Raw genomic sequence first — 17,912 nt, 5'->3', positions numbered from 1 at the left:
AGAGAGAAAGAAAAAGGAAGGAAGGAAGGAAGGAAGGAAGGAAGGAAGGAAGGAAGGAAGCCCCCTTTCTGAGCAATGTGAATAATCAGAGGATGGTTACACAGGCTGAGACCCTACCTGCCCACAGACTGTCTCGCCAGAGTGGTGCATGCTCTGGTTATCTCCTGCTTGGACTACTGCAATGCGCTCTATGTGGGGCTACCTTTGAAGGTGACCCGGAAACTACAACTAATCCAGAATGTGACAGATAGACTGGTGACTGGGAGTGGCTGCCGAGACCACATAACACCGGTCCTGAGAGACCTACATTGGCTCCCAGTATGTTTCCGAGCACAATTCAAAGTGTTTGTGCTGACCTTGAAAGCCCTAAACGGCCTCGGTCCAGTATATCTGAAGGAGCGTCTCCACCCCCATCGTTGTACCTGGACATGGAGGTCCAGCTCCGAGGCCCTTCTGGCGGTTCCCTCATTGCAAGAAGCCAAGTTACAGGGAACCAGGCACAGGGCCTTCTCGGTAGTGGCACCTGCCCTGTGGAATGCCCTCCCACCAGATGTGGAAGAGAACGACAACTACCAGACTTTTAGAAGACATCTGAAGGCAGCCCTGTTTAGGGAAGCTTTTAATGTTTGATACATTACTGTATTTTAAAATTTTGTTGGAAGCCGCCCAGAGTGGCTGGGGAAGCCCAGCCAGATGGGCGGGGTATAAATAATAAATTGTTATATTTTTTATAACGCTTTTTAGCGCTGGAATGAGGAAGCTCAGGGCAGGGCAGAAATGACAGCCCTCCAGAGCTCAGTCTGGCCCTTGAGACTCTCTCCAGAAAACATCCCTCTCACCAGCCTGGCTAGATTAGAATTTTTCCAGCTTTCAAATTCCCCAAATGCGGGGTGTTAGGAAGCTGTAACACAACTTGGGAATATTTTGGTGAAACAAGTCCCGTGGAGGAGAAGCAGAGGGCAGCCTAGGCATGGATAAGGCAATGCTAGGATAGCTCAGGATATGCTTTGAGGCTCACAGTGGGTGAGTAAGCCTAATATTTCCTTCCCCATGTTAACAAAATTCAGCTGCAGGGATACCTGCATCTGTTCGTCTTGTTACGGAAGGGGGGGGGGCATGTCTTCTTCACCTTCTTCGCTACAATATATCCATTTATTCCCAATTGTCAATGTCAACAGGGACTAAAAATCTATAAAATCCATAGAAAATCAACGTGCCAATTTGCTCAATTTCTCTAGGACTCCATCACCCCTCCCCTGTCCTCCATAATCCCTCAAGTAAGGTGCCAAGACCCTAATCATGTCAAATCACTCTGCCAAGCCTTTCCTCATGGCAATGCCAGGTGGCAGAATATGCATACATGGACCATTGTCTGTCCATCACCGGCACTCAGGAAGCGCTTATCTGCGCATATCTCCAGCTCTGCATATTCCCCCCTCCCTCTTCCATATGTTAATCCGGTGTAACCCAACCTCTCCTTAATGTATTCATGATGTAACTGGGATGTATTTTGCACTGTATTCTGGGACATGGAGGGAAGTTTCAAAAGTATATGTCACCCCTTTCTCGCTGTTCAATCTCGTCTTGAACCTGTTGCGCAATAAACCTTGGATCTCCACATTTTGCTCCTGACTCTGGCTGAGCTCATTTTCTTCCGCTAGGACCCGCGGACCTAGTCCGACGAGCTGGGTGGCTGAGCAATCTCGCACCCGGAATTTACCGTAACAGTCTGTAGGAGGAAAATCAGGTTAGCGGAGGCCATTTTCAGCATGGTGCGGCTGGGGAACCTGAGGGGTAAAAGGGCCCAACCTTTCTCTTCAAATCTTCTGTGGGAAACTGCAGCCTCCAAGAAGTGCCTTTTGTAAAAGGGGGAAAATGGAAACATTGAATAGAAGAGAAGAAAACTCTGCATGACTCAGCATCACGGGCAGTTTGACCCTGAGGAACAAAGCAATGAGTAAGGCATGGCCTGAGGAGAACAAAAGGAGTGAGAAGGTGGTATGAAGAAGACTTCAGAAAGCTGGTGCCCGCTGGATGTTTTGGACTACAATGCCCCGTCAGACCCAGCCAGCGGACAAGGGCGAATTTGTGTGTGTCTGCCTGTCTGTGTGTTCTGACAAGCAAGTGAGATAAGGCCTTGACACCTCTAGGAGGAGGTGAAACTTCATGCTGGCTGAGGTGTTGTTGCCAGAGCTTCTGATTATTTCCCATAATTAAATCCAATTTCAGTGATCTAGGTTTTCAAAAGGGAAGGCCTCTTGGATCTGAGAGAGGGTCACACACAGGGGCATATTACCCATAGAGGCTAGTGGCGTGGGATGCCAAGTTCTGGAGGGCACCAGGGAAGAGGCGGAGGTTCCCGGAATCAGCTTGCTGCCCTCGCCCACCTCCACCATGCCGTGCTGAAGTAGCGCCGTGCCTGGAGCCTCTGTCTGCCATGGCCACTGTGGCATGAAGTGGGAGCCACCGCATCTAGCCTCCACCTCTTTCCCGCCAAAGGAGCCACCCTCCAGCCACTGCCACCTCTTCCAGCCCCGGGGCAGCGCCGCCCTCCTTAAAAAACTCTGGGGAATGGGGGGCAGGGGCCCGCCGGAGGGAGCTTTGCGCCACAGCGCCAGATATGCTTAAGACGACCCTCGACACATACCCTCCAACATTCCTCTGATGAAAACTGGGTTGTTGTTGTTACAGTGGTGCCTCGCAAGATGAAATTAATTTGTTCTGCGAGTTTTTTCGTCTTGCGAATTTTTTGTCTTGCGAAGCACGGTTTCAAAAGAAGTTTTGGAAAAGCTTCAAAAATCACCAAAGTCTTCAAAAACCTCAAAAAAGGCTACCACACCGCGTGCAACTGCACCTCTTCAAGCAATGCACCCTGGGTATTAACGGTTTTAAGAAAAAGGAAACAAACTTGCAAGACGTTTTCGTCTTGCAAAGCAAGCCCATAGGGAAATTCGTCTTGCGAAGCAACTCAAAAAACCAAAAACCCTTTCGTCTTGCAAGTTTTTGTCTTGCGTGAGGCATTCGTCTTGCGAGGTACCACTGTATTTGAATTTATATACCGTCCTATATCCGGGGGTCTCAGGGAGGTTCACAGAATAAAATCAAGATATAAAACCACAAAATACCTCATAAAAATAAAAACAGCAACCCAATACCCCTCTCCCCACAAAAAAAAAAACACATTTTAAAAGGGCATAGGATATACAGTGGTACCTCGGGTTACATACGCTTCAGGTTACATACGCTTCAGGTTACAGACTCCGCTAACCCAGAAATAGTGCTTCAGGTTAAGAACTTTGCTTCAGGATGAGAACAGAAATCGTGCTCCAGCGGCGCGGCAGCAGCAGGAGGCCCCATTAGCTAAAGTGGTATCTCAGGTTAAGAACAGTTTCAGGTTAAGAACGGATCTCCAGAACGAATTAAGTACTTAACCTGAGGTACCACTGTAAATTGGATCAGCCAAAGGCCTGGTTAAAAAGGAACATTTTTGCCTGGCACCTAAAGGTGTATAATGAAGGTGACAGGCAAACTTCCCTGGGGAGAGCATTCCACTTGGAGGGTCTGCAGCAGGCAGGGCATACTCTCCAGTGGCACTGATTCAATAATTTCTACATTAGTGATTTGGGCATGAGTGCCAATCCTGCTTTTGTCAAGAAACAGTACCATCCATGCTGAGATTAACAGTGGTATCCATTTAGTCATACTCAGAGCAGACCCACTGCGATTAAGAGGCACGAGTTACTTACAGTAGGTCCATTAAGTCAAACGGGCCTACTCAAAGAGTATAATTTAGTTGGCTGCAACCATAGGAGCCAACTCCTAGGGGCCAAAGTCCCTTTGATCGCCCCCCAATAAAATACTTGAGGGCGCCCCCAAAGTTGATGCGCATTGCCATTCAAATGGTGTACGTCTTGTGATCGATTATGCGGGATGGGGCTTACCCGCCCCTCTCGCAATATTTTATTCAAGTCGGCACCCCTGCATGGGTCTCATTTTAATTTTGAGAAGTGAGTGCTTTCTTCATTTCTCTCCCCCCCCCCCCCAATTGCCCGCCTCCGGCCCCAGAAGCTTGCAAAGGACTCAAGCCCTAGAGCTGCCCGTTCTCTAGAAACCCCTCTCCCCCCTGTTCTCTGCTCCCGGCGCGGCACGTTGCGCGGAGATCCCCGCGGCGCGCGTTTTTACGCGCCAGACTCCTTTTGCGGCGTTCTGGCGGGGTTGCTTCCTAACGCGCCAAGGTCTCTGATTCTCCTCGCTCCGCTCCGGAGGAAGCAGGCGCACGTGGACCAGCCAGCCTTGCTTATCGGAGATGGGGATGGCGAGAAGCCCGAAGGCGGACGGCGCGATAAGCCTTATCTCCCGGCCGGGCTCGCTCAGTCGGCGGACGGAGCTGCTTCTCTAATCAGGTGCGGGAGGAGCGGAGAGGCGCCGCCGCCTGCGCTCAGCCACACGTGGCCCGGGGAGGAGGGAGCCCGATGGTGCGCCGCTCTCGCCCGGGGCTGAGTTGGGCACGTCGAGGCTAGTAGGACCCGTCGAGGTTGTTGGAGGCTGGGCAGAAGGAGGAGGGGTGGGGGCGCAGAATAGGCCAGGACCCCCCTGAGAAGTAGGCATAGGCGTAAGGTAAAGGTAAAGGTACCCCTGCCCATACGGGCCAGTCTTGACAGACTCTAGGGTTGTGCGCTCATCTCACTCTAGAGGCGGGGGGGGGGGCAGCGCTGTCCGGAGACACTTCCGGGTCACGTGGCCAGCGTGACAAAGCTGCATCTGGCGAGCCAGCGTAGCACACGGAAACGCCGTTTACCTTCCCGCCAGTAAGCGGTCCCTATTTATCTACTTGCACCCGGGGGTGCTTTCAAACTGCTAGGTTGGCAGGCGCTGGGACCGAGCAATGGGAGCGCACCCTGCTGCGGGGATTCGAACCGCCGACTGGCAAGCCCTAGGCGCTGAGGCTTTTACCCACAGCGCCAGCCGCGTCCCATAGGCATATAAATCAATAAATAAAGTCAATAAATAACAATACTTAAAACTAAAAGTAGCAATTGTAGAAAGATAGTTTTCATGAGCACAAAAGTAAGATAAAACAACTGTTGAGATATTTCAGCCCAAAACTGCTCATGGGCCAAGAGGGCCTTCCCAAGCACAAAAATTATTGAAAAGCATTGAAAGTACTCAATTAATTGAGGTTCTGCCCTCCTCCCCCTTATGAAAGCTTGCTTTCCACAGTGGGGGTATTTTATACCTGTGATTTCCCAAAAAAGTTCAACAACTACTTTAGGGGGTGATCTAGGAAAAGGTCAACAACTTTGGCTGCTACCACCCTAACAAAAATCCTGGCTATGCCCATGAATCTGCGAGACAAGAGACAGAGGATGGTGACAGGTGAGAGTCCTACCCCCCCCCCAATAAATCCTGGCTGTAGCCATGGAAGTAGGGGTGCCAACTTGAATAAAATAATGGGGGGCCCAACATAATAACATGATGCGGCACACAGGCACCATTTTAATGGCAATGAATGTCCATCACCTTTGGGGGGCCCAGTCCTCCTCAAATATTTTATTGAGGGGGGGCCAAATAAGGCCTTTAGAAGTTGGCTGCGATGCTGAGAAGGCTTGGAAGGAGAAAGCCCTATGGAAGAGGGTCTGTCTGGCTTGCAGAAGCACTATGCATTACCATCTTAAATAATAATAATGAATAGCAATAAATGCTTGGAATAATATTAATAATCTGGAAAGGACACCAGCACCAGAGTCTAAATCACCTCACTTCACTACCAGCTTGGGGCTTGCAACCCGTCCTCTCTGAAGAGCATGGAGAAGCTCCCATTACCTCCTGTTTCCCACACAAACCTCTCCTTCCTTGCTCTCCATCAGCAGGTAGCTTCAAAGGTAGACAGCTTCTGGAGCTGGAGTTTCCACTGAACTATGGCTAACTCCAACTGCTGATAGACTTGCAGCCTCCGTGAATGTAGTGAATCTCTTTTTGAGTCATCCAAGCCACCTCTTGCAGCAGCAGATTTCCCCCCAGTTTTGCCAGCCCTGAAGTGATTCCTACGGTTATGTCTGAACTCAACGTCCATTTATTTCATTGGGTGATCGCTAGTTCTCGGATTAGGAATAAGGAAGGGTGCGGGGGAATATCCATTTTCCCCATGCTGCCTCTGAGCATGCACAAAATAAAATCCTCCCTTAATGGCAGTATCACATGTTCAGAATTAGAGACAGTGGTTTGAAGGCAGAGGTTGTATCCTGAGTACCTCTGTTTTTAAAAATTATTAATAGAAATTAAACCCTGCTTGCTTGATCATCCCAGATGTCTGGGGGCTAGCTATGGTAACACAGAGGTGGCAGAATGGCAACATACACGTGCTCAGAAACACTCTTCACATAACCCACAACTAAGCCTTAGCAAACCCTGAGGCTGAGCCCCATTTTACATTAAGTCCCAGGGCTTCCAGAGTCCTCCTGGAACTCTTCTGAGACCAGGTGCGCAGCCTGGGAGTCATTTTGGACTCACAGCTGTCCATGGAGGTGCAGGTTAATTCTGTGTCCAGGGCGGCTGTCTACCAGCTCCATCTGGTATGCAGGCTGAGACCCTATCTGCCCACAGACTGTCTCAACCAGAGTGGTGCATGCTCTGGTTATCTCCCGCTTGGACTACAGCAACGCGCCCTATGTGGGGCTACCTTTGAAGGTGACCCGGAAACTGCAATTATTACAGAATGCAGCAGCTAGACTAGTGACTGGGAGTGGTCGCCGCAACCACATAACACCGGTCCTGAGAGATCTGCATTGGCTCCCAGTACGTTTCTGAGCACAATTCAAAGTGTTGGTGCTGATCTTTAAAGCCCTAAATGGCCTCGGTCCTGTATACCTGAAGGAGCGTCTCCACCCCCATTATTCAGCCCAGACACTGAAGTCCAGCGCCGAGGGCCTTCTGGCGGTTCCCTCATTGTGAGAAGTGAGGTTACAGGGAACCAGACAGAGGGCCTTCTCGGTAGTGGTGCCCTCCCTGTGGAACGCCCTCCCATCAGATGGCAAGGAAATAAGCAGCTATCCTATTTTTAAAAGACACCTGAAGGCTGTTTAGGGAAGTTTTTAATATTTAATGCTGTATTGTTTTTAACACTCGATTGGGAACGCCAGAGTGGCTGGGGAAAGTCAGCCAGATGGGCGGGGTATAAATAATTTTTTTAATTTTTATTTTAAACGAAGGCACAAGTTCTGTTATACTGTGGGGACTAGAGACTTGACTTTTTAAAATGAAATCAAAGCAGACCTTTTCCAGGGGGCTCAAGTCTTGTGAGAAGACAGCAGCAGCAGCAGCAGCAGCTCTTTAGAAAGTAATGGATGCTGCCCCATATATGACCTTCAGAATCAAGGCTGGCAGAAGTGCCAAGGTGCCAGCTTTTAAGTGCTGGCTGCCAGGATGACCCACACGTGCCCTTCTGGTGGTATGATCTGTCGAAAGTCTCCCATCGCTCAGCGGTCCAGCAGCGACTGCCTTTGATAGTCAAAGTGCCTGGGTTTTGGACTTGGGCCATGTCAGAGAACGGCTTGTTCCGCGGATGCAGGAACTTGCGAAGACAGCAGAGGAATGCGGGGCGACAGCTTGAAGCACTTCCTACTCCTGCGGCTGCGGCTCCAGCAGCAGGCAGAGCTCTTGCCAAGAGGAACAAGGGCTGGCTAGCTGCAGATTTCCCCTAAATGCCAGCCACCGGTGCAAGAACAAACCCCAGAGCTAGTTTGGGATTTTGTGCGGCCGGATCGGCATTGTAGAAGAATAGCTAGGTTCTTGCTGGTGAAGCCATAAGTAAGGCAGATCTGGGCTTACGTAGTACAGTGGTACCTCGGGTTACATACACTTCAGGTTACATACGCTTCAGGATGAGAACAGAAATCGCACAGCAGTGGCGCGGCGGCAGCGGGAGGCCCCATTAGCTAAAGTGGTGCTTCACGTTAAGAACAGTTTCAGGTTAAGAACGAACCTCCAGAATGAATTAAGTTCCAGGTACCACTGTATGTTACAATGCTTGCCAATTGCAGTTAGCATACCCTCCAACATTTCTCCAATGAAAATAGGGCTGTCCTATTCCATAATAATCTGGGACGCAGGTGGCGCTGTGGGTTAAACCACAGAGCCTAGGACTTGCTGCTCAGAAGGTCAGCGGTTCGAATCCCTGCAACAGGGTGAGCTCCCGTTGCTCGGTCCCTGATCCTGCCCACCTAGCAGTTTGAAAGCACGCCAGCGCAAGTAGATAAATAGGTACCGCTCTGTTGGGAAGGTAAATGGCGTTTCCGTGCGCTGCTCTGGTTCACCAGAAGCGGCTTAGTCATGCTGGCCACATGACCCGGAAGCTGTACGCCGGCTCCCTCGGCCAATAAAGCGAGATGAGCGCCGCAACCCCAGAGTTGGCCACGACTGGTCCTAATGGTCAGGGGTCCCTTTACCTTTACCTAATAATAATAATAATAATAATAATAATAATAATAATGCTCCACCCATCTGACTGGGTTGCCCCAGCCACCTTGGGCGGCTTCCAACATATATAAAAACCCAATAAAACCTTAAAATTTTTTGTAAAAAACCTTCCTTATAGAGGGCTGCCTGCCTACAGATGTCATCTAAAGGTTGTATAGGTTTAGTTACTTATCTCCTTGGCTCGGGGGTCGTATGACTCCATACCCTCCAACAACATTTGTCCGGTAAAAATAGGGCCGTCCTAAGGAAAAGCGGGACATTCCGGGATCAACTGAGAAACCAGGGTGGCTTATGTGAATCAAATCAGAAACCGGGGTAGCTTCTGTAAATCCGGGACTGTTCCTGGAAAATTGGGACATCTGGAGGGTCTGATTGCTTAGTGGGTTTGTTAGGAAAGGGGAACAGGGGCAAAAAGAATTAGCATCCCAGCCTCCCCTTGAGAACCTTCAATAATCATCTGAAAGAAGGAGATGATAGCTCAGTCTGTATCACACACTATATTCTTAGTGAAACCCTTTAGGAACTTGGAGCAAATTTTAATCTTTTCTGCACCCTTTTCTTCTCCTTTCTTTTTGTACTGGTTTACCATACTGTGGTGTATACATCTCTTACTTTACCAAATGAAAAAGAAGAAGAGTGTTGCCTATAAAACAGGGGTAGGCAAACTAAGGCCCAGGGGCTGGATCCGGCCCAATCGCCCGCCTTCTCAATCTGGCCCAATCGCCTTCTCAATCCGGCCCGCATACGGTCTGGGAATCAGCGTGTTTTCACATGAGTAGAATGTGTCCTTTTATTTAAAACGCATCTCTGGGTTATTTGTGGGGCATAGGAATTTGTTCATTTCTTCCCCCCCATATAGTCCGGCCCCCGACAAGGTGTGAGGGATGGTGGACCGGCCCCCCGCTGAAAAAGGTTGCTGACCCCTGCTATAAAATGAAAGGATTCAATCAGAAGTGAGGCTGGACTGCTAATTGTATTGGCTCTTAAAAATTAAGGCAAGGCGTGGGATTCCGACTCACTGTAATCCTAACTGTCTACTCAGAAGTAAGTTCTCTTGAATTAAACGAGTGTTACTCCCTGGTAAGTAGGGTTGGGGCTGCAGCCTAAGCCAGTTGCACATGGTTCCCACTGAAATAATAGACAAAACCGATCAATATTTTTAAAAATACTGTATATTATTTCAATGTAGGCAAATGCTTCCATGCAAAAATAAACTACATACTGTACTGCATGTCTGTTACTGTTATTGCCTTGTTTTGTTCTTACTGTAATCCAAACATTCACTCTTCCTAAATCTACACCATATCACTGAAAGCCAAAACCTGTCAGGGATAGATTCTCCTTTTAGAAGACAATGAAACAGATGCCGTTTTAAACAAAAGCATCGGTAAAAACTCCGGCTTCTCTCAATTTAACATAATTTGCTGCCTTCTTAGCAGCTCTAATATCCCAAATTCTCAACAACCTAGTTTCCACCTCGGGGATTTTAACATCTTTCCAGAGAGTCTTGTCAATCATATTTTAGCTGCAACCAGGAAATATTGAATAATGCCTTGAAAGTCCCTCCTTTACATAATCTTGAAAAACTCCCCCAACAACAGGGCCTCTGAAGTACCTAGGAGATTATAACCTATCACGAAATGAATAATCCATAAGATTTCTGCATGGACGTATCCACCACATATGGAAAACAATCTTCCCTTTTCTTCCACAATGTTTTTTGTCAATATTCTCTTCTCAATCCTATAACCTTCTTTAATTTCTTGGGGGTGTAGGGGGGTGTATAATGCCACTTAGAAATCACTGAGTAGTAAGATTTGTCCGGTGACAAAAAAATTCCAGACTATTATTCCATATATAATGCTAGGCATTCTCATTAATACAAACCAAGTTCCTTTCCTTGTCATTCTATACAGAAGGCATAGGCAAACTCGGCCCTCCAGATGTTTTGGGACTACAACTCCCATCATCCCTGACCACTGGTCCTGTTAGCTACGGATGATGGGAGTTGTAGTCCCAAAACATCTGGAGGGCTGAGTTTGCCTATGCCTGCTATACAGCTTTTTAGGATTTGTATTAACCACACATGCTTACAGTATTTGATGTTTTCTTTCAACACGTTTCTTAAGAAGCTGTTGTTGACCTCCTCAAAATCACTGTTGCATATTTTCTCGGAAACATAATGGATATGATCCAGAACTAGACTGCAATCCTACGCACGCTTACCTGGGAGTAAATCTTAACGAACTAAGTGGGGATTGCTTCTGGGTAGACAAACGCAGAGAGTGTACTGTGAGTTTAGCTGTACTTAGGTCCCCCTGAAATCAATGGAAACACCCCTTAAGTCCCATTGGTTTGAATAGCTCAGTTGGTAAGAGCGTGGTGCTGATAATGCCAAGGTTGCAGGTTCTATCCCTGTATGGGACAGCTGCATATTCCTGCATTGCAATGGGGTTGGATTAGATGATCCTCAGGGTCCCTTCCAACTCGACAATTCTATTACAGTATTGTACACTGCTTAAAGTGGTTCTCGAAAAGGACCACCGTTTTGTTTTCTAAAAGCTGGAAGAGAGACGAAATGTAAGAACATATGAATTCTTATTCAGGGTGAAATCTATCTATCTATATCTATCATCTATCTATCTATCTATCTATCTATCTATCTATCTATCTATCATCTTTCTTTCTTTCTTTCTTTCTTTCTTTCTTTCTTTCTTTCTTTCTTTCTTAAGGTTACCAGATTTTTTTCCAATGAATATCTGGGGACACTTTTCAACTTCAGTGGATTTTGTCAGGGGACTGTCCCTGGGAAACAGGGATGTCTGATAACCTTCATCTATCTATCATCTATCTATCTATCTATCTATCTATCTATCTATCTATCTATCTATCATCTATCTATCTATCTATCTATCTATCATCTATCATCATCTATCTATCTATCATCTATCTATCTATCTATCTATCTATCTATCTATCTATCTATCTATCTATCTATCCTCTATCCAATGCTTTTTTTTCTGGGGGGGACACAGGGGTACGCATACTCCTAAACATTTTGTGAATCTGAGTTTGGCCTCACTGAGGGGCAGTACAGTGGTAGCTCAGGTTACAGACGCTTCAGGTTACAGATGCTTCAGGTTACAGACTCTGCTAACCCAGAAATAGTACCTCGGGTTAAGAACTTTACCTCAGGATGGGAACAGAAATCGCGGGGCAGCGGGAGGCCCCATTAGCTAAAGTGGTGCTTCAGGTTAAGAACAGTTTTAGGTTAAGAACAGACCTCTGGAACGAATCAAGTTCTTAACCCAAGGTACCACTGTATTTCAATATGAGTGGGAAAATGAGAGTACCCCTAAACATTTTTTTAAAGAAAAAAGCACTCTATCTATCTATCATCTATCTATCTATTATCTATCTATCTATCTATCTATCTATCTATCTATCTATCTATCTATCATCTCCATCAAACCCTGCGCACTGTCTCTGATACAGAGGCTAGGCACATGCCCTCTGGTAGCTTACAACCAGGGCAAAATGGAGACAGCCACCACCTATCATTTTCCTCTGGCTGGTCTCTGGGAGTGAATGCCAAGGCTTCACTTGCTAATTTCCTGCATTTATCTCGATTTCTGCCCGTGTTATTGACTATCGCAGCTTTCCATGAGCGTGAGCTTCTGTGTTTGTTATGCATCGCATGGCGGGGAGTAACCGAGCAGCAGCTCAGGATCTCACTTCCCAACCTCCTCCCTGTGTTTCTGTCGCTTGCCTTGCCTTATCTTCCTCGACACCCCTTGCTGCTCTCTCTCTCTCTCTCTCTGCTTTCCAAACACTCTGCTATGAGACCTCTTAGCCTCCTCTCCAGCATTCAGCCCTGGTGTTTGCTGGTCATTTGCCAGGCTCTCAACCTGACCCATATGAAAGAACCATCGTTCTCCTGAGCCTTCACTGCAAAGCAACTGTGACCTTTTCCCGCTGGCTTGGAATCCCGAGAAAGGACTTCTCTGGCAATTCCCCTCCCCAAAGCAGTTTCAGCTCAGTTGTTTTTTTTAATGGACCAACACATCTGCTTTTCATATGATTCCCTCCACCTCTGGCTTGCTGCTGTCTTGACCATTGCATCATGGTGTCTCTGGGTACAAAGTGGTGATCTTTCCTGCATAAACAGATGGACCTTGATGGCATCTGGAATCAACTTATTTTCTCCAACCGTGTGATGGATTGGTGAGGTCAATGGTTGATCATTTACTCAGCAGTGCACAAGGCAGGTGCAGGTGCTGGCCAAGGTTGCTTGGTAGAATCATGGAATTGCAGAGTTGGAAGAGACCACGAGGGTCATCTAGCCCAACCCTCTGCAATGCAGGAATCTTTTGCCCAACCTGGGGCTCAAACCCACAGCCCTGAGATTCAGAGTCTCATGCTCTACAGACTGAGCTATCCCAGCTAAGTAGAAAGCTAAGGTCATTTGCATAGGCTTACAATACACTTTTGCATTTAGCTTGATATCTCATGTTTCAGGATGGGCATTGAAAATAGGCTGAGCCCTCCCTCAGATGGAGCCATGCACAAATCCAATTGCGGAGGGGGAGGGGGGGAATTCACCAGCAAATCCTCCTGGTTTTTCTTTTATTTGTTTATTTGCTAACAAAATTGATATGCCCACTCGGGTGCAAAGTTGTCTGGGCCTCTTAATGCAAACATGCTCCAAAATTCCAAATGGCTTATCCTCTCGTTTGATTCGCCACCCACACCCACTTCCTTACACGAGATTGATTTGGAGATTATTGTTTATTATTGGGGCGGGGGGGGGGAGAGAGAGGAAGCTGTGAAGATACTGAATTTAAGAAACTGTTTGTAATCTGACCCTAGGGGCTTGCCTACCTGGGAGAAAACCACCCCTGATCGCAAGGGGGCTTACTCCAAACCTTCAGGTTTAAATGTCTCCTTAATCTGAAAAGAATTGTGCAAAATCTCTAGCACATGACACAGGATCAGCCATTTTGGCATCCTCTTTGGAGCCTTTGCCACAAATCCCAATCCTACCTGCCCACCCTCCTTGGAACCTCTTTCCCCCCTCTCTGTTCAGTGCCTGCTTATATGCATCTTTCACAAGGCAACTTTCATCCTCAAAGGCCTTTGTATTGTGCTCACAGTAACCTCATCACACGATTCTTAACGTTCCCATTTCACAGATGACGGAACTGAGACCGAGAGGCTTCTATGAGCCCAGAAGGCATGGGCCCAGGAGCCCAGAGGTGAGATTTGAATCTAGGCCTCTCCCACATCAAAATCCAGCTCTCTAGCTTCCCGGGACGTGAGTGCCACCCCACCCTCTTCCCTGTGAAGCTGGGATCCCATCGAGGAAACGACTCACCTTGATAAGTTTGCAGCGGATCTGGGCTGAGACCATGTGGCTGTTGCGCAGGTTCCCCACGCGGAACATGAGGCACAGCTTCCCGTCTCGCTTGGAGATGACCGCGGCACGGCTGAACATGAGGGTCTCGGCTCTTTTCTTGGGCTGGGACATCTTGATGAACATGCAACCAATGAGGAAGGCATCCACCACGGAGCCCAGAAGCGACTGGAAGAGGAAGAGCACGATGCCCTCAGGGCACCGCTCGGTGATGTAGCGGTGCCCGTAGCCGATGGTCGCTTCCGTCTCGATGAAGAAGAGGAAGGCCGAGGGGAAGTTGTAGACGTTGGCCACGCAGGGGTTGTGCCCGGGGCTGTGGCCATGGTGCATGTCCAGGTCTCCTCGCAGGTAGGCGATCCCCCACCACATGGAGGCCATGACCAGCCAAGCCACCGTGTAGGTCAACAGGAAAATGAGCAGGTTCCATCGCCACTTGAGGTCCACTAGAGTGGTGAAGAGGTCCGTTAAGTAGCGGCTGTTCTCGCTGCCCAGGTTGCCGTGCTGGACATTGCAGCGGCCGTTCTTGTCCACAAAGCGCTGGCGCTTCCGCCGCGCCGACGTGCCCACCACGGCCTGGTATTCGTCGCCGAACTTCCTGCGCACCACTGACATACTGGTGGTGAGGAGAGCTTGCCCTGTGGGCTTGGCACGTCCTCCTTGCCTGCACCAGAGAGCAAGAATCAGACTAGACAGCCGTCTCCGCTGCACACCCAGGACTTAGGCTTGTCTCCTCAATTCTGGATTATCTTCTCGGTTTGCTGGGAGCCAGCTTGCTCAGTGCATGGTCTGGGCTGAGCGCCGTGGCGGGCGAGGTTGGCAGATCTCTGGGCTGGTGTCGGCAGGGAACCCACTTTCTGTGAGCTGGTTCTGGACCCGTAAGCCGTTCTGGGTAGCAGAAGCTGGACCCCAATGGCCAGGCAAGAGAGCCCGAGTGGTCACTTTTGTATGCTGGTCATGACTGATGCCAGGATGCTGGCTGAGTTTGGGTGGTCCGTTTGCACGCTGGGTGTGTGTGTTTCCTCGCTGGCTGCGGGTGGCAGCACCAAGGTCCGGGCTGGCAGGGCACTACTGATGGTCACCCCGGGGGTTTGGATGGGCACCGATTCTGCCCGCAGGAACCGATTCCGACTTCAGCAGACCTTTCTGCCGCTGCTGGCGAGGGTCCTCCGGGTCTCTCTTGGGGGGTGATGAGAACTGGCCACACGCACACGTGGCTTCACTGCCTTGGGTTGGGATGTGTGGTCCACACGGGCTGCCCTCGAGGGATCCGGAGCTGGATCCTTTTGTTTCAACCGGGAAAAGCAGCCCCGCCCCCCCCGGAAGCGGGTCCCTGCCCCCGGGGGCCTGCGCCCCGCTCCGGGAACCTGCCCCGTCGTCCCGCCACCTACCTCGGAGGGAACTCGCCACTCTCTTGGCAAAGGACGGAGCCTCCCCGACGCGTTGGGAGCGGCGTCTGCTTTTGCAGGAGCGGGTGGGCGAGCGCAGCGGGCTGCCTTCTTGGATCCCGCGGGCTTGAGCTGCCTGGGCAGCGGCGATCCGGAGGGATGGAGAAAAGGGAAGAAGGAGAAGAGGCTTTGCAGAGTCCTCCCTTCCTCTCTCTCTCTCTCTTTCTGCCACCCCCACCTTTTCCCTTTCTGCTCTCCAAGCTCCTTCCCCCAGCGCGCTGGGATCAGGAAACTTAAACCTCTGCGGAGATCCTTAATTCTCCAGCGCACCCAGAAACTGGGCTGCTGTTGCTGCTGCTGCTGCGGCGAGGGCGTGCAGGCGGGCTAGCAGCTCGGAGGCGGCTGCTCCGAGAAGTCCCAGCTTTTTGCTAAACGTGCAGGAAAGCGGAGCTGGCGGAGAGGGTGTCGCCGCGACGCCGCCTGGCGGCCGCCGGAGCCCCTACGACATTCCTCTCTGCGCGCCTCTCCCGGAGGCTCCTGCGCGCAACTACCATCTCTCGCGTCTGCCCGCGTCCCGGTCTTTGCGGCGGCTCCCCGCGCCCCCCGAGCCGGGGAAAGGAGCCCCTCCGGACGGTGCCGGCAGCTGCCGCTGCAAGGAGCCGCCGGCTGAGCGCGGGAGGCGGGCGCTTGCAGCGGGGAGTGGCTCAAGTCCCGCGTAAGAAAGGGGTCGAGAGGAGTTGGAACGAATTAATTCGGATTGAGGTCTCTCTCCCCTCCCCGCAGACGCAGAGCAGCGGAGACTGACGCCTGGGCTGGTGAGGTGAGAGGGGGCGGGACCCGCGACTCCTCCCATTTCCTCCACATCCCCCCCCCCGGGGCTTCCCCCAAAAGAAGGAAAGAGTGATGTGAGGAGGGGGTCGTGCCGGAGGATAAAGAGGTCCAGGCTGAATGGGAGACCCAAGGGCCTCTGAGCATGAGCAGAGTGACTTCCCTCATCGCTAAGCACCTCTAAGGGATTCTGGATCGAGTGGAAGGGCTCTTGCCTGAGGGCATCCGGGATAACCGCTTTGTTGAAGCAAAGCGAGTCAGGGTCTGCCTCGTAAGGGGAACAAGGGCCACCTAGCTGGGAGTCTCATGTACAGGTATGTAGAGCCGGAACGGGACTTTGCAGGTCTCCTCGGCCGCCCCGTTGCTCATTGCAGGGTCTGCAACTGGTCCTTGACAGACACCCGTCTCAACTCTGCTTAAAACAGCAAAGGAGAACCTCCTACCTCCTGTGGCAGGCAGTTCCGCTGTCAAACTGCTCTTAGCATTAGGAATGTGCATCACTTTGAGTTGGAAGACTAAGGGCTGGATATACAGTACTCTAAAAAAAAAAAAAATACACAAGGAAACCTGGCGTTCTGTTCCCAAAAGTGTTCTGGAAGCCTACAAACATGGGGGGGGGGGGGAAATGGCAGCTCTCTTTCTCTTTCTCTCACCATTTGTTCCCCAGCCACTTGTATTTTCCAGCATACTGCTTCTGAACATGCAGGTTCTATTTAGCCAGCATGCCCAGAAGTGGCTGGGGAATAGACTTCTCCTCCACCAGTTCCTCGAATCCCCTTTGAAACCACTCTTAAGCTGCTGGCTGTCGTCAAATCCCGAGGCAATGAATTCCACAAGTTAACACTGGTGAAGAATTGCTTTCTTTTGTAAATCAAACACATGGAAGCAGGGTTTTCAAAGAGGCTTTGAACTCTGGTACATCTTTCTATAAAGACGGAGGGGGGGAATAATTTATCATATTGATAGCTCACTTGCTTACTTTAAAGCATGCCAACATAGAGCATTAACCAGCTGATCTTTATGAAATCTTGCTGGGGGGGGGGGCAGGGAAATGGTGCAAGTCCATTACAGTATTTATTGCAAGTTTACACCTCCCTTTTCCAGCTCTTAGAGATGGCTCCAGAGTGCTATTTTTATAAGTTAATTGTTAGTATCTTTGCTGCACTGTTGTGTTTTAAGAAATAAATGCACTGGATTCTGTAGCTCTTCCATTTTGGCTCATAAGAGTAAGTTTAGGTGCTGCATTCAATGCAGGCATAACCTGGCCTCGTGCCATAAGGGCCTATTCTATCTCTGCAAATCCATGTTTCCAAACTCACACAGATAAGCTGAACATGGAAAGGCCATTTGCTGAGGTGAGCAGGTGTGGTTAGCACCCAGGCTCTCCAGTTCTCTTTTGCAAATACCCCTCCCAATGTCATTCCCAGTCTCCAGCCAGTTTAGGAACCCGTCTCGAAGGAAGAAATCGAAAGGGCATTTGCAGGGCGGAGGATCGGCATGGGTGGGAGGGGTTAAGCATTTGCATGGGAGAATCAGCAGGGGCAGGGAGGGGTTAAGCATCTTCTTTCTGTCTGATTCTGTCTTGATTCTGCAAGTTGGTGACCCCACATTTTCCTGGTAGCTGGTTGTTGTCCCCCCCCCCCCAACACACGCAATAGGCCAAAATGGAAAAGTCTGGACTTGATCAAGGAGGTAGGAGAGGGAACCGGTAGCACAAATTACTGTGGGAGACAAATGTTAGGTACCTGCTCTGCTTCCCCTCATTCGATGTGATTCAGTGGATGTAAATTGCTTTGAGCGTTGTAAACAGA

General features: G+C 49.7%; 1 protein-coding gene and 1 non-coding gene across 2 annotated transcripts in view; one reads left to right on the top strand and one right to left on the bottom strand.

Annotated features, from left to right (window-relative positions):
* LOC114582407 (G protein-activated inward rectifier potassium channel 1-like) overlaps positions 1-15,987 on the bottom strand; it is a 32,937-nt gene extending 16,950 nt beyond the window's left edge. Inside the window, exon 1 of the mRNA XM_028703418.2 lies at positions 13,850-15,987. Within this exon, the coding sequence (XP_028559251.2) occupies positions 13,850-14,500 (651 nt within the window). The 5' untranslated portion in view covers positions 14,501-15,987. The remainder of the gene's footprint in view (positions 1-13,849) is intronic.
* TRNAI-GAU (transfer RNA isoleucine (anticodon GAU)) lies at positions 10,820-10,902 on the top strand. The gene has a single exon. It is a non-coding gene; the product is annotated as a tRNA-Ile (tRNA).
* Positions 15,988-17,912: the final 1,925 nt, after the last annotated feature.

The sequence above is a fragment of the Podarcis muralis genome, chromosome 13, assembly GCF_964188315.1.
Source record: "Podarcis muralis chromosome 13, rPodMur119.hap1.1, whole genome shotgun sequence".
Lineage (NCBI taxonomy): Eukaryota > Metazoa > Chordata > Lepidosauria > Squamata > Lacertidae > Podarcis > Podarcis muralis.
This window is presented reverse-complemented; position numbering and strand designations above follow the sequence as displayed.